Source organism: Phodopus roborovskii, unplaced genomic scaffold, assembly GCF_943737965.1.
Source record: "Phodopus roborovskii unplaced genomic scaffold, PHOROB, whole genome shotgun sequence".
Taxonomy (NCBI): domain Eukaryota; kingdom Metazoa; phylum Chordata; class Mammalia; order Rodentia; family Cricetidae; genus Phodopus; species Phodopus roborovskii.
In genome coordinates, this window is record NW_026126407.1 from 32,221,423 (window position 1) to 32,239,065 (window position 17,643).

The 17,643-nt window shown below is 39.2% G+C and overlaps 1 protein-coding gene across 2 annotated transcripts in view; it reads left to right on the forward strand.

Moving 5' to 3' along the window:
• Window positions 1-17,643, forward strand: part of Sgcd (sarcoglycan delta) — a 510,909-nt gene that overhangs the window by 405,353 nt on the left and 87,913 nt on the right. For both annotated transcript variants that reach the window (XM_051180864.1, XM_051180863.1), the window contains exon 6: window positions 16,723-16,795. In XM_051180864.1, coding sequence (XP_051036821.1) covers window positions 16,723-16,795 — 73 coding nt within the window. The remainder of the gene's footprint in view (window positions 1-16,722; window positions 16,796-17,643) is intronic.

Consider the following 17,643-nt stretch of genomic DNA (forward strand, 5'->3'; position numbering starts at 1 on the left):
TAACTGATATTGGCCATGAATCCCATTTCACATGAAGCAGATGCTCAGTGTGAAGTCCTGTAGAGAAGTCAGGACTACTCTCAATTGTAACTTTGATAGGGCCAAGGGATGTGACTCAGTTGGTACACTGCTTGCCTAGCATTTGTGAGACACCAGGTTTGACTCCTAGCACCACACAAACCAGACATGACAGTATGTGCCTACAATGCCAGCATTTAAGAAGGTAAATATATAGAAGGATCAAAGGTTAAAGGTAATCCTTAGATACAGAAAGATTTGGAGACCACACATGAAAAAAGATCTCAAAAAATAACAGTAATAGGGACTGACAAGATGGCTTGGTAGTTAAAGAGCACTGACTACTCCTCTAGAAGACCCAGGTTTGATTATCAGTACCCACATGATGGTTTACAACTGTATGTAGCTCCAATCTCAGGGGCATCTGATGCCCTCTTCTGGCTATACACCCTTCTGACCTCCTTGGACAACAGCATACATGTGGTATACAGACATACATGCAGGCAAAACACCTATGCACATAAAAACAAATTAATTAAAATATTAAAAGTATAATAAAGTAACTTTTGAAGGTCTCCAGAATCAATCTTCTAGCTTTAGTGGGGTGTCGGGAATAGACAATCAAGTCACGGATTTTTCTACCATGGATGAAAAAAATCTTCTGGGTATGTCTAATTGGAACTGACAGACAGCAAAATGAACAGGGTTTGAGGTGGTTAATGGAAATGTGCTAGCTTATAGAACTGAGAAATCTAAGTGTGGTCCATTGTGATGCTCTTAACTCTCACTGCACTGGTTCCTTTTATGAAGCTGCTTAGCAGACATCACTTCCAACTCCATTGTCCACAGTACCACACAATCCTAGAAGAGCACTGGTTAGCTTGCCTCAGTCACATGTCCTCAGGCCATTCACATTTTCTAGAGAATCTGACATGCTGATTGGCCAGAAGCTCATATTCTTCTGTATTTGGGGGACAGGAAAGGAAGACCTGCAATTAATTAACTTTCCAAAGCAAATAATTGCTCAACTGGAGATAAAGGGTGTGGAACAAACAGGCATTGACTCCACCCATATTCACATGTGACATATTAAGGGCCTTTCTCTGGATTGTATCTGTTGCTGAGTCTGGAAGATTCCACATTGATAGATGAAACTTTAGTTTTGTACTGTTCTGTCTTTCTCCACAGCTACATTCTTCATGTGATTGATAACTGGCAGTGACTGTCTGAGGCAGCAGAAGCAAAGGGGATATGAATGCAAGACTTTTATAGTTGCCATGGATTGGGCTTAGAGAAGAAAAGTAGTGTGGAGGAGGCCCCACATATTCCCAAGCTTTTCATCTACCCAACTACCTAATGAGTGATGATTTCTATTTAAAGAGGACACACTCCATTAAAATACCTGTAACACAAATCCATCCAGCTCCCGTGATGCTTATTTGGCAATAGAATCAAAAAATGTTCATGGAGCCAAGCATGGTGGCACATGCTTATAATTGCACCACTGCAGAGGCAGAGTGAGGAGGTACCTGCACAGTTGAGGCCATTCTGGTCTCCACCACAAGCACATAATGATAACTTGCCTGAAATGGGGGGAGGAGATTACAGAGACATATTTAGGAGATACCTAAAGACATGTACGGTTTCATAGGAAAGAACCCAGTTGACCATGAAAAAAGTAAGAGCCTTGTAAAGAAAGGTATGAGAAGATAAGTTGTGGGCAGCTTGCCACATATAGTCAAACATTATGAGGCCTGCAGCAAAAACAAAAACAAAAAAAATAAAAAGCCCTCCATTCCCCAGAGGCCAAGTGACCTCTTTTTTATCTGCTTGGCTTTCACATTTTCCCATTGAGATACCACTTTTGTACTTTCAACATGACACTTACTCAAAATATATGTGAGGAAAATGAAAATATTATCTCTGATACAATTTTGTCTGACATCTCATTCTACCCTTGTTCCTAAAGAGGGTGGAATTATGTCCGTACAGGCACATAGGGTACAGGCTCGTAGGTGATGCTTAGTAAGTGTTGACCATTGCTATCTAGTAGCACTAGCTACTTAAAAATCCCTTTGTACTCAGGTCCTGTGCTTAAGCTATAATGTGATTGGTTAAAAGGGATCAAAGAAGGCCTTTTAGCAAAGAAGCTGCTGAGAAGGATGTACACACATGGAGATTATGGCTCTGTTCTTTGCCTCCGGATAGTAGTTTGTGGATCTGAATCATAGTTTTCAACACAACTGAAAAGGTAACACATGAGTAGGAACTTATAAGCACGGGCTGCCTGCTTGACTCACTGGTGCTCAAATGCTGCTCTAACAATAGCCTTCCTGTGCCCCATCTGGAAGTGGGCACACAATGCCACTAACCACATAGAGACATGGTATGGATTAGATGAATAAACGTAAGAAATTCTTAGAAAATGTCTTACCAGCAAGACGTATTCAAGCAATGTCAGTAACCATTTGACTTTTATTGTCTCCATCTACCTTGAGATCTTGCAGTGGTCCAGCATGATATGCCCTCCACATCACAACCATGTTGTTAAAAAATTGAGGATGCATTTGAGATGTCATGAAAATATGGGCAGGCCCACTGATCATTGGGTCACTATGAATACCTCTGATATCTTCTAGTTCTTTGCCTTTCTGGTTATTGGAAAACTATTTACTTCTCTGTTGGCTGAAGTTGTTGGCTGAAGGGGAAGGAAGAGCAATTTTCTTCAGGGATACCTCTAGTAGGTTACCCATGATCCAGTGAATGGCCCAACTTCCGTGCATGTATATGCATCTCTGACTGCACTCAGTGGATTATATAGAACACACACACACACACACACACACACACACACACACACACACACACACATTTCTTTTTTTATGGGATGTGGGAGAGAGTCTGGAAGAGGTAAGGTATCAAGGGGTAGATATAATCAAAATGCATTGCATATGCACATGACATCCTCACATAAAAAACAAATTAAAAAACATGTCTACTCTCAACTCTCATGGCATACAAAGGAACTCAGGACTTCCTGTGAGACTTCAGAGTCCTTGTGGTATAGGTGCAGCCTCCTAGAGGCTTAGCTTAGCTGTCTCCTCTGCCACCTAATAATGACACAGAACTTCCTGCCTGAGATCTGTTGACTCTATCTGGCTGACCTCTCTTTGAATTCTTCCAGGCCCTGCCTCTTTCTCTAGGACCAACACATCTTCACTAAGGTTAAGTTTTTATAAAGATGGCAGCAGCTGCTGCTGAAAAACAACCTCTTTTTTTGAGCCAATGAAAACCTCTATCATGAAACTCACCTCAAGTGCCTTTTGTTAAGTGAAAAAGAGAAAAAAAAATCCAGACTCCAATATCATTCCATTTAAAAAGCATTCCAGATAAGACAAAACAATAAGGGAACAGTGGGATCCCTGAGATGCTCCCAGAATGAAAGAAGGAAGAACAAGAAAAAATGTGATAGAAATTAAAATCCTTCTGTCCTCTACTTATGGCAGTATATATAATATACAACCCTGGGTACTTTTCCAGATCTGCAGATGTATACCCCAGGGAAAACATATCTTCCTTTAAGCAAACAATCTTCAAGAATTTTGGATGGTACCTATTTGACATGCAGAAATGTGAAAAATATAGGATGAACAAGTATAAACCAGTATTTCAAAGCTACCAACCATAGAGATGAGTTAAGCTTGATGGTCACATTACAGATGGACTTTTGAGCAGTTGACGTGACTGCACTGAGTTAGAGAGATTATAAGGTAGAAGTTTGAGAAAAGGGAAGAGCTATGCTCAGGCTATTCTTCTGGGAACATATCTTTGCAGTGTTAACCCTCACCTTCTGGATAGTAAATTGGGAGGTATCAGGGTGGAGTACAGGTGCTGACTGGCTCATATTTCTTCCCCCTAGCAGGTTTTTTTCTACCCTAAGTCAAACTGAATTTACAGTACCTAAACCTGTGCTAAAATGTCTGAAAAAAGAATAGAGTTGTCAGCATGGCATTTGTATTGAAGCAGTATCCATTGTAATAAAGGCCAGCAGAATCCCAAGCAGTGAGTGCTCATGTAGGGCACAGATGAAGATCATGGAAGTGCAGGAGGAGCAGTTACTGAGAACTGTGAAAGCTGTGCAATACTCCTTTATAGTGATGCTATTTGTAGATCTTAAATAATTGGACTCACTACAAAGGAACGAAGAGTACTTTTTGTCTCAAAACACTACAAACAAGAACAAATTTGCGGGAAAGCCAAGGGACAGAATAAGGACTCAACCATTGAGAGGAACAACTGTTCTTAGACCAACCCAAGTTGGTTCCTAGCACATGTCTGTAAATACAACTCTTGGAGGATCAGATACCTCTGATCTCCACAGGCGGGCACTTGCACACTATGGTTGCACACAAGTACACACACATGTGTACAAACACACACACACACACCCTTATAAATCAATATTTTTAAAAATACCAGTGGGAGAAGCCAACCTCTCTCAAAAATTAATGCAAAATTGCTTATATTCATCTACAAAGATAGAAGAAGAGTGGTTTGCATGATAAGTTCTTTTCACTTACTGTGAAAAAAATAACTTTAAAGGATATGAGCCACTGGAAGGGTCAACTTACTTCTCTCCCTTGATGGTGCATCCCTTAGTATTGAATTTCAGACAGCAGTGAATCATGAAATTCCCTTAATATGAAAGGAATCAGACCCAAGGACTGAGCAAGTCCAAAAGTAGACAGTTTTTGGTGGCTTTATACTGGCAAGGTCAACTAGTAGTAGTAGCCTCTGTGATTGGGAAGGTGACTCTTATAGTTCTATTTATGCAACATGTAGAGAAATAAGGAACAAGAGTGGAACCTGCCACCTCTGCTATGTACCATCTATAGGTAGTAAAACTTTTCCAGTACCTCTCTCCAGAAGGGTGTCCCAACTTTCATTAGGCAAGGTTATATGATAGATATGGTCTCTCCTAAGTTAAAGAGAGTATGGAATGGTGGTTATTTAGCTGGAGTGGCATTGGTTTCATTAATAGTATTGAGATTTTTGTTTGAAAGGGAAAAGGGGCATGGTTATTATGGCAATAATATGCTGGACATCCTGGGAATAAAAACAATACATAGGGTCAAAGGCAGAGTTGCCTTTAAGCCACCTGCAAGGTATGCCCAACTTAAGGCTTCCTTTCCTAACAAAACTGTATTAAGAATGAAATCTTTCAAGTGTTTTTCTTAATTCCGTGAAAATCCCATCACCTGTATTAAGATTTCACTTTGCTATTTTTCCCTTTTCCTGTCATCATCTTATCTTCAATAAATGATTTTCTTAAGTTTCTCCAATTATGTTTTAGACTGTGTTTCTCTGTGGTTCTCAATTAATACTTCAATTTCCTTCTCTGTAGGAAAGCATCACCACCCACCTGCTCTGCTACATGAGTGATAAGTTCTGCTTCTTTTTCTGTGGCAAGGAAACCATTAGAAATCCTGTGTGCCTTGTGTCCCCAGGTCTCTCAACCATCATTGACTCTCTTGGTGTTGATTGCTTTCATGGTGAGACACTTGAGAGTGGAGATTTCCATTGAGCCACCCACCTGCCCTTCGGTCCTAGGTGGAAGGGCAGGTCACAGCAAGGTGTACTTTGCCTCTCTCCCTTTCTCTACTTCCCCTGATCCTGGCAACCTTTCCCACACAGATGTTGAGGGCAGTATTTATGCAAGGTCACATTCATGTGCCATCTTTGAGCATCCTATGTACTGTTTTGTGTGACAGAGGTCACACAGCTCCCCTCCCGTTGTTATGGATGCTCTGCTATTCATATGTCCTCCAAACTCAGAGGACACTCTATACCAGATGTTCTATCCATGTTAAACACAACCAATGGGATTAAAGTAGTTTTACTTACTATAATAGATAATGTAGGCATAAGAAACTGATATGACATTACTTGCCTCTTGGATGATTGCATTTTTCTATTTCTTTTCTTTTTTCCAATTTGGGCATATTGATACAGAAAACATGAGTTTGGGTCTATCAGTTTCTCTAATAGAGTTTGTTTAGTTAAACTATGTGCCTCTCCATAACTTCCTTGGATGTTTTTATATGTGAATCTTAAATTGCCTTACAGTTTCACACTCTATACAAATGTTCATAATGTGCATATCAGTGGTATGATGGGTTTGGCAAAGCTACTAGAGCACTTAAAAGAGAACTCATTGCATTATTCTCTGATACTAATATTCAAAGCAGTTAATGATGCTCTGTTGTTTCTCAGGCCTTCCCTTATCTTCTTGCTCTCATTGTCTTCTAACACAATGAATAAAATATATCCATCATCTATTGAACATCTTGATGTCACAACCAAATATAGCAAAGCACTGATGAGTTGTAATATATTTCACTGCATGCTATACTCAATAGTATATATACATGCAAGAATGCCATATATACATATAAAACAATACAATATACATGTACAAATACACATGCATATACCCCTGTACATGAAGATTTCTTTAGCCATCTGTATTTATTACTTTTCTTATCACATTGACAAAATAACCACAAAGGCAATGGAAGGAAGGGAGGGAGAAAGGAAAGAAGGAAGGGATTATTTTGGCTTATAATGTAAAAGGATATAACCCTTCATGATGGGAAAAGGTATGTTGGCAGGAGCAAGGGACTAGCTGGGCATGTTGCTTTCTGCTGTTTATGCAGCCTATTGCCATATCCCATGGAATGGTGCCACCCACATTTAGCATGGATCTTCCTATCTCCATTAGCCTAATTGAGACAGCCCCTCACATTCATGCCCAAAGATTTATTTCCAGGAAGATTCTACATCCTATCAAGCTGGCAATAAATACAAACCATTACACCCTCTAAGAATCAGTACTTGTTAGCTTGTCAACATGTCAGCAATACCATCTGAATTAAAAATGCATGATTTATAGTACTTTGACTCAAGAAATTAATTTTTCCTCACCTAAGTATATGACTATAATAAGGTACTGGGAATGTAAAACTCAAAGTTTCTCAACTAAAATTGTCCTGCTCTGTACAATGCACAGTGCATGACAATGATAGACCTAGGATGATTATGAATTTTACTAATATTTTAAATTTTAATTCTATTCATTCATTTATTCACGTGGGAGAGTACGTATGTGTCACACCACGTGTGTGGAGGCCAGATGACAACTTGCAAGAGTATATCCTTTCACTACATGGGTTCCAAGAATCAAACTGAGACCATCAGGCTTGGGAGCAGGCTCTTTACCCATGTGCCAGCCCAAATTCTATGAACCTTTTGATTTTTATTAACTTTCATTTCCATAAAAAAGGAACATCTGAGTCGGTTTTCTCTACAAACCATGGATGAAGGAGGCCTCCTGCAAATGCTGGCTGAATGTATTAATTACCTATTCTTTTTAGGTTAGGAGAATGCAACCTGATGCCCCAAAAGAAAATATTTTCTATGTATCCTAGAAACTTCTCACAACAACTACAGATGTTTTGCATTAGCAGCTTAATAAATGCCACTAGGGAAGACATGCTGTGATTAAACTGCCCAAAGTGACTTTTTCCATGAAAAGTTGGTATCTAGAATCTACTTACTCTTCACATCTGCAAAGGCCTTGGGATGGTGGCCTGCATTTTCACTATGCACAATCCCAGAAGTTGAGGAAACTCAGCATCCTCTCCAATTCTCTGTTCATTTTGCAATTCTGACTAAATATAACCCAGAATTTCCTTGAGAAAATGTAACAGCATGTTGCTCTCAGGAGTTCATGCTAATAATTACATTACATAACGGAGAGGACTCCGTTAGGCAAGCACTTGCCACCTAAGTGCACAAGCATAAGAGCCAGGGGTTGTGTGGTGGCAGTGGCTTATAGTCCCAGTTATTAGGGAGGCAAAAAACAGATGGATCTCTGAAATTTGCTGGACAGCCCAGCCTAATCAACAAAAGCCCTAGGTCCCAGTGAGAGCCTTGACTACAAAAACCTAGTGCACAGCCTCTGAAAAACAGCAGAAGTTGACCACTGGCCTCTACATATAGACACACACGTGCACTCAAACAAATTTGCACTTACACACACACGCACATACGCGCACACGCGTGCGCACACAGACACACACACACACACACACACACACACACACACACACACACACACCAGTTGATTCTGGGGAATTTCTTGAGGTCATTGTCTGGCAAGTTACTCTATACCTACCATGGTTCCTGTGCTGTAGAAGGTACCAGTTTATATAAAAATGGATCTCCACTCTAAGGAATGCTGTATTTGAGTATTAAGTCTTTTCCAAATTCAATATTTTGGACTTAGGCAAAAAAAAATCTCACTTTTTCTACAAAGAATTCTAACAATGATAGCTATATGAAAATCTTATTATCTAATATTTTACCAGAAAAAAAAACATTTTTTGCCAAGTATGTTCATTTTCAGTTATTAGTGTTTTTCTGTAATTTCTAAAATGTATTACTCATAAATACATCAGGTGGTTTAATTTCAATTTTCTTATGTTTCTTGCTTCATCATAAGAAAACTAAAACTGATAAAACTGACTGGCAGTGGTGACAGATGCCTTTAATCCCAGCACTCAGGAGGCAGAGGCAGGCGGATCTCTATGAGTTCAAGGTCAGGTCAGCCTGGTCTACAGAGAGAGTTCCAGGACAGGCTCCAAAGCTTCACAGAGAAACCCTGTCTCAAAAAAAACAAACAAAAAAAGGAGGAGGAGGAGGAGAAGAAGAAAGCTAAATGTTGAGTTTATAACTACAATATCAAATGCTGAGGTGGGTGGATGTTGTTTTATTAGTATATGGACTCCATGGACATAGCTGGCCTTGAGCATTTGGTTTTGTTCACTTGGCTTGAACATTCATCTTGGGTCTTTATCAGGATTCTGTGATCAACCTTATACCCCTTCTTGTCTAGTGTACCCCCAAGACCTGGTGGCCCCCTCCTAGGTATTTCCTCAGCCCATCCACTCCCTTTCCTGTGTAGGAGTTCTCTAGCCCCACCTTCACAAGCTCTCCCACGTTCTCCACATCTTTTTTTGCACTACAGTTGTCTTCTCCATGCTGCCTCATGGCATCTGAATCAATGTCCACATGGAGTGCACAGCTCTACAGAGGACATGTATTCCTTGCCATTCTGGGGGTGGGGACATCTGAATTCTGATGCCAGAAGGCCAGACTCCTCTTCTTGAGTTGAAGATGGCCAAGTTCCTTCTCTCCTTTCATTAGAGATGGTAGATGAGTTCTAGTATATCTTTTCTTATGATTCTCATCCTGGGATAATATACAGGTGACAAAGGACATACCTGGCATTTCTTCTTATGTGATCATCAATCCCATCACCAGGGTTCCAACTTCATGAATTCTTCAAAATATAGTTAAATCCTTGCTCTAATTAGGGTTTTTGTTGGTTTGATAAAACACAATGACCAAAAGTACTTTGAATAGGAAAGGATTCATTTCACCTTACACCACTAAGTAAGTGACTCCATCACTGAAAAGTCAGTGCAGGAACTCAAGCATGGCACGGACTGATGCAGAGGCCATGGAGAAGTACTTGATCTTCATGCTTTGCTCAGCCCCCCTTTCTTATAGAACCCAGGACCACCATTCCAAAGCTGGCACTATGCACAGTGAGCTGGGCCCTTCCATATCAACCACTCATTAAGAAAACACACTACAGGCTTGCCCACAGGCCAATCCAGTTGGAACATTTTCTTAGTCAAAGCCCCCTCTTCCAAAATGACTCTCGTTGACTTCCAAATGCCCCATTTTTTTCCTGCCATATCAATGGGAGTTAAGATTTCAATATATTAATATTTGGTTAATATAGACACTCAGTCCATAACATGCAGCCAGCAATCTTTTAAAAATCTGAATTTGAAGAAATTGTCTCTCTTAATTAATAACTAATTGTTGCCTCTAGAATACTGTGCTCCCTGGGACCTATCTTTTTCTTTATTAGCTATCATGCTGCCTCTTGATAAATATGATCAAACCCCACAATCTTCTTTCTTAGTTGTGTTTCTGAAGTCTCTGACCTTTGTGTTTTCTTTTGTATTACTACGCCCCCTCTCTTGGTATGTTCATTCCTGATGACTTTTCAGATATCGGCAAAACTTCAGTTCTTCTGAAAGCTATGTGTGCTATGTGTGCTATTAGTTTCAAAGATTTGTTGAGGGATATTGATGATGTCATAGAACTCCCATAATGCTCAGTTTTCTTCTTGGACAAGAAAGAACATAGGGTGGCAAAATGACTATGTTCCCATGATGATATAACTCCCACTGGCACTTTTATCAGTATATATTCTGATTTGTGAGCTCATTTTATTATCAATGATTTCTACTAGCTCCACTCTACCACCCCATGACTATGCATCTTTGCTTCTAAGACTTTCAGTTACCCCGCAACACTTACATGCTGAATGAAATGAACGTTAGATTTAGCTGCATACCATAATCTTCTCTCAGCTTATGAGGATAGGTCATAGAGTCAGTTACCTAAACTACTATAAAAGAACAGAACTGGAAATGACCTTGCAAAGTATGGAATCTTCCCATTCCCACTGTATACGACCTCAAAACAACCACATTTTACTTGGTAGGATAAGAATATATTTTTATATCAGTATTGGATTATAAAATGGATAAGGAACTAAATAATAAAGGGATGATGGAAAGCATGACAAAATGGCTGATTTTGTTTCTTGGGAAATAAGGAATAGGAAACAGAATAGATAGATAATGTTTAGGTATGGATTTCTCTAAGTTTACTTTTCTAAGCCTTAAGACATTAGATATAATGTTTATTGTTTCATTATTTCCATCTATGTAAATGTTGCTTTATGCTAGTTAGTGTCTTACAGGATTCACTTCCTGATGGTATTATTCTGCAGTTTAGGGCTAGTGTAGCAATTGCTTAGCATATGTAGGACCCTAGATCCAATACCTGGCAGCACAAAAATATAACACTGCAAAACTTCTTTCTGTATATATTCAAGATTTCTTTGTTTCTCCAGGATGGGAAGGTGGGCAAGGATGAAAGTATGCTTATATCAGATGGTGATATCACAGAATTTTAGACTTAGAAGGTACCACTCAGCTGTAATACTTAGCTTGTCTCATTTTACACTTGAGGAAATGCACCTTGAGAGGTGTGTGCCATGTCTTACACCTTACATACCACAGAGGGAAGACTAGGTCTCGGGTCTCCTGACATACAAGACTCCTTGAAGGAAAACTGTGTAAACTGTGAACTCTGAACTTGAGTGTCCTTTCTAGAAAAGCTGTGTTTCTGTTACCATGGTAACAGCACATTCAAGATTATTTTTACAAGTGTATCTCATACTGGAGCTAGTAGTAAAAAGAGCCATTGAGGTGATCTTTATGGTGCATCAAGATACTTTAGACAGATTTGTCACATGCTTTATAAGTTTCTGATTGATTGCTTGGAATTAAGTTATTGGGCAGGGAACCAGCTAATGGAAACACATCGATGAAATCATTTTTGAGGGACATTAAATGGAACTTAAAATAAAGCTGAAATGGTTTTATGGATTTTTCAGTCAAACTGTTTATGAACATTTATTGTCTGTAAATTATATTGTGTCAAGAGAAGGAATCAGTAGGTATCATTTTATTAGGAGCCTTTTTGAAATAAGATCAAGAATAATATTTTATCCAAAAATGGTAGAAGACAGGTTTGAGGATGTGTATCTATGATGGCTATCTGGAAAAGTAAGAAATGTGGAAATCAGAAACCTGGTAGGATTTTAAAGTAAAATTTTTTTTTAAAATATTAATATCTCATCTCATTGTAGATATGAGTTGGTTTGGGAAGACAGTAAGTAGGGGCTTAAAGGCAAGCACTACTTGACATGATCCTTGATATTTGTTTAGAACTAAGTACAAGGTGATGGATCTGCTGAGAGATCATCCATAGCAGATGTGAAGAGCATTGAGTCTGGAACTGAGGCTGAATTTAGGTTCCCAACCCCAAGCTCATGAGCTCTGTGAGTTCAGAACAATTTCCATATCCCCAAGGCACAGATTGCCCATCCATTAGATACTCAGTCTCCTTACCCTGAGGCATACATACATGACAGCTTGTGTCTCAAGGTCTGAAGACTTGTCCATAAATAGAGTCTCTCTCTTTAATGTGAAGTCCAAGATGAACTCAGGTGTTCTACCTCACATGACAAGTGAGTCACCCACTAGGCTATTTTGCCAGCCTATGTTACTTCTTTTCCAAGAAGAAAACTGAGCATCATGGGAGTTACATGTCACCTTCAAGGTCACTCATCAAACTTCAAACTTCCTATTGAAATTTGTGCCTAAAGGCTTTGGTGTGTAAGACACAAACTCCATTGTCCAGATCCCAGCACAGAACAGCTCAAAAGTTATTGGATTAGATGATGAGAGATGAGGAAGTGTGGCCATCTTGCCTTTCCCTCCCTTCCCTCAGGGAATCCCGTTTCCCACCCAGAGATGCCCCTCTGGTGTTTGTTGCCGTATTTTTCAATAAGTATCACATTCACTTGTGTGAACTACTTAGCTACATATCACTAATCAAAGCAAGCTAAAAGAGGAATGTCTTGCTGTGATTTCATAACAGAAAGTTCTGAGTGTGGGCATTTGTTTCTGTGTATCTAGGAATGTGTGAGGCAGAACATGGCAGTCAGGAAGCAGAAGGAAACAGACACAAAACCCCCGTTAAGACAAGACATAGCCTCCAACAGCATATCCTCACCTCTACTTTTCTTTAGCTCAGAGTCCTTCCTAAACTTCCGAAGGCCTCCCAAAATACCAACAATAGCTAGGGACAAGATGTTCAACATGTAAGCCTGAAAGAAACATTTGATATTCAAACAAAAATATCTAGCATGAACAAAGCAAGGTGATAGGGCCCTGGAGCTATGAGTCTCTGCTGGTGCAGTCGCTAAAGATGTGGTTATGATACTCATGTGAATTTTAGCTGCAGCCTTTAGATAAGTGATTCCTTCATATGGGAGGGGATTATAGTCCCTGACTACTCTGACTTTAAAGAGGTGTTTTTATGTAGCCTCTGCTATATTCCTTTATTACAGTGTTTTTTTTTTTTTATTTTATAGGTAGAGTTAAAATAATATTTTGAATTGTGATTTGGAACACTCTTAAAATATATGATACCATGTAAGGAATTTTATGACAGGAGATGAGTTCTTGAATGGGAACCACAGCATCAATCAGAAAGCAACACAGTAGCAACCCAGGGAAACTGCACCTGCTTATACAGATCGTATGACAAGTTGAAGAGATAGAACGGTGTCTGAAAGATCCGTGAAAAGGGTGGGTGGTGTGTGTTTGGTGCCAAGTAAATGCTGTAGCCATTTTATAAATATGTGTTGAGGGCCTACTGTTTGCCTTTGCTTGTGTGGGCAATAGAGATATGGTAAAGAGAAAGACATTCTCCTAATCAGGGAACAGCAAAGCTGTTTTGGGGTTAGAGAAAATGGAGGCTCTGAATTCTCGGGTTCAAGGGAGACTGTGTCCTTTTCACATGTCATTAATGTGCAACGTGTTGAGACACATCATCATAGTAACTTATTACCCCCATGGACTGGCTCAGAGAAATGACAGAGACAAGAGCCATGAGCTTCATATAAGTCACTCCCCCTTGAACTGAGTAAAGCCAGGTTTACAATTAAAGTAGTGGGTAAGTTTTGATTGTCATCCTTGGCTAGTGAAGAAGCCAACTCAGCCAGAGTTTGACTGGGACTGAAAAACTGCTCAGCCATTTGAAAGTCATTATAAAAAGAAAATACCACTCATTAAGTTTGAGTAATGAGTCAAATGTAATGTAGCCTCTGTTCCTCTGGTGTCCATATTACATGCAGTCATGGTAGCCTTCAGATGCCTTATGAAAGGAAGGTAGGAATGTGGGTGACAGTGGGCAAAACAAGTGTCATGGTTGCAATAACCGTCCACATAGTGAATGAAGACTGTCCAGAGACAGGAACAGTTGTCATACATATAAGCCAGACAAATAAGATTGACTTTAAAAAAAAAAAAAGAGGTAATACTCTTTCTGTTTTTGTAGTACTCTAGATAGAGGAAAAGGAGTTTCAACTAGAACTTAAATATACCAACAGTATAACCAAACTAACTCCTTGCTTTACTGAAATATAGCAACACTACAATTAAAAGGAACATGGCTGTATCTCAGTAAGGGTTGTCCCTGTTCAGTGATATAATTTCTTCAGAAGTGAAGGTGGTTAGGGTTGTGCCCAGGGCCTGAGCAACATCACCATGTGATTTCTGTGGGGTTGTCTAACTATTGGCAGTTCCACAGGTCTCCAGTCCCACATGCTTCTCTGGAGGAAAGCAATGCTGGGGATGTGAAATGTGTACTCATTGTAATGATTAATTTCTTTTGTCAATTTTATGGCATAAAGAAGTTTCTGGAGTGTTAGACAGACACATTTTGGGATTTATCTATGAGAACTTTCCAGAGAAGATTAACTGGTAGGAAAAAATATGAGCCACACCATCATGGTTTCTAGGGTCTCAGACTGAATAAAAAAGGAAAAGGCCACCTGAATGCTGGCATCCCCCTTGCTTCTGCCTCCTGAACTGCCCAGATATAAGCAAGTTCCTGCCGTCATACCTTCTGCACTGTGAAGAACCAAACCCTCAAACCAAAAGCCAAGCACATCTAGTCTGTGGTCCATGAGCCAAATGTTCTCCAGGACACTTATGAATGTGGTCAAACACATGTGTAGACTATATCATGTGTGACAACATCATGTCACAGTATCAGAATGTTTAATAGCCCTGTGTGAGCCAAACCTTTGGTTATAGCAAAGAGAAAAATAATAGGCTTTAAAGCCAAATTTAGTGCATGTTCAACAAAAGCTACATAGTAATCTAAAATCCAGTTTGCCCTACCTACACTTACCCCAAACTACAATGAGGAAATCTCAGGGGCAAAATTAGCAATCTATGTGTTATAAAACTTTCAATATGCTTATGTAATTTGCCTAACAAGTTGTCAATTTCATTATGTGTATACTTCAATATGTTTGAAATGATATGGGATCTTAAAAAGCAAGAATTTCAGTTTTGCAGAGCTGCTCAATAGTTAAAGTGTTTGTCATGCAAATGTGGGGACCTGAGTATTCCAACCAAGGCAAACTTGGTTGGAATACATCTGTAACTTCAGCATTGGAAGGTGAAGACAGATATTTCTAGATAACCAGTCTGGCCACAACTCTCTCCAAGTTCAGTGAGAGACCCTGCCTTGACAAATGGCCTCATTGAAGAAGACACCCAATGTCAACTCTAGTTTCTACATGAGTGTGCATGTATGAACACGCCTGAGCACACATGTACAAACACAAGAATATCTTTAGAGTGAGAAAAGCTTGAAATGGCCCACACTTAATGTAACTGCCCACTGAACATGCCAATTCAATGAGATTGATGCAGGGGATATGAGCTAGTTTATATGATAGAATCTATCATAGGATTCACTCAAAATCATTAACTTAAAAGTTTCTGCTGATCATCAAGCTATTCCTTCAATGGCTATGTGTAATGTGAGGTTAAAGCACTATTTTCTGATTTACTTGCAACAGTCTGTTGCTGCTATCCAAAAGTGAATATTTTTCCAGTTGCTGTATAAGTAAATAAATAAGTTAATTTTTATGAACACATCATTATACCAACATGGATCTAATATGAAGTAATAATTACAAATGAGGAGTTTCTAAGGCAGTATAAACATGCATGAGAGTTCTAGAAAGTTGCACATGAGTGCAGGAAACTCATCTTTTCTTAACTACATCATACACACTCACCAAAGTACGGGATACTACTTGAAAAGCTAATGTCCAGAGCAATTCTCCCTGATACACTGCAGGTTAAATGACTTGAAATCACTTAGGGAGCATAAAAATCAGATAATCGCTATGTTTTGTAGCTTAAAAAGGTTCAGCTGATGTTGACAAGTAGAGTAGATAGAGGCTGATATCTCAAGCAGGAGCTGAATGTCTCAATTGGGCTGCGGATCAATGTTTATACTTAGCATAGAAATATGTACTTCAAGTGATCTCCTGTAATGTTCCATTTACATAACTTTTCAAAATCATAATGCAGGATTTAATTTACAGAAAAAGCTTTAGCTTGATACTAGGCAAACACTATACAATCTGTACTGCATTGCAGGGAGAGGGCATCAACTGCTGTATTCAAAACTTCCAGTTAGGTGACCATTAATAGTTTATAAGAGACAAGATTTAAAATTTCCCATTTCAAGGCATCTTTTTAAAGATTTTTTTCCTTCTTGAGAAAGAGGCTATCAATTTGAGAATGGAGAGGAGAAACACGGGAGGGGCTCGAGGAGGGAAAGGGAAAAGGAACAATGTAATTGTATTTTAATTATAATATTTGTTTGTTTTCTTTTTGGAAGCCCAGGGAGTAGGCAGGCTTCCTCCTAGCATTGCTCTGAGGTGACAGGAGTTGTCCCTGGTTTTTTTCAAGGGTTGCTTACAAGAATTGATTCAACCATGTCCTGTCAGAAGCCCTGAAGCTAGTGGCAATATGCATGCTCTCTGCTCTAACAGCATGCTGCAGATGCCCTGGGTGACCCCACATTCACAATGTCTATTTTGTGTTTCCTCTGTAGGAGCTGAAGGCACAGTCTTTCCCAAATCCATAGAAACACCTAATGTCAGAGCAGACCCCTTCAAGGAACTAAGGTAAGCTTCTGTCTTCTGATTTGCATTGATCAGTAGCTGTTTCCTGTCTATGGTTGGCCAAGGACTCATTTTGAATAATGCTGACATTTAATTTGTATTGAACATGTTAACCAGGAGAGATTAGAGAATTACTCTAATTTTTTTTAATCTTTTTTTTTCCATGAGTGCTTAAGGAGTTTAAGGTCTGGGGAGAGAAGTTGCCAGCTATGTAGAGGTGATTTGTGATTAGATTTCTGGATTGACATTGTCTATTTAGTGCTTATTTTTAAGTAGCTACAAATTGATAGAGTTAGAAAACAAATCACAATTGGTGTTGATCAGCTTCTCCAAAAGTATTATCTAAAAAGCAGTTTGTTTCTAAATTCAATTCAAATATCTCCCATGGAATAGAATGTCTGTTTAATACTTGATGTAGTATATAGCACTGGAACTGTATTCCACAGATACTTTTTGTACCAGTGCTGGTCTGCAAATATCTGTAAGTGTGGTTCTTAGCAGGGGAGGAATCTGAGATGCTTTGCAGTTGCCACCAACCATCTAAAATGAAAAAGAACAATACACACGGAGATGGATATAGAGATATAGCCTAAAAACCATCCTAGGTGCCAACACATTCAAAATGGTATGTTGATATAAATACAACTGTAGTATCTAAGGTAGGATTATAATCACCCAGAAGCCAGGAGAATTCTGGTTTTCTTTGTGTTTGATAATTCCCTGACCCAATACCAATGGTAAATCACCAGGACAGACAACACTGGCTAACTACTTCATAATAGACATCAACTGTAATTGAATGCATCTGCATTGCATAGGCTATATCCACTCTTTCAGAATGTAAGTCTAGA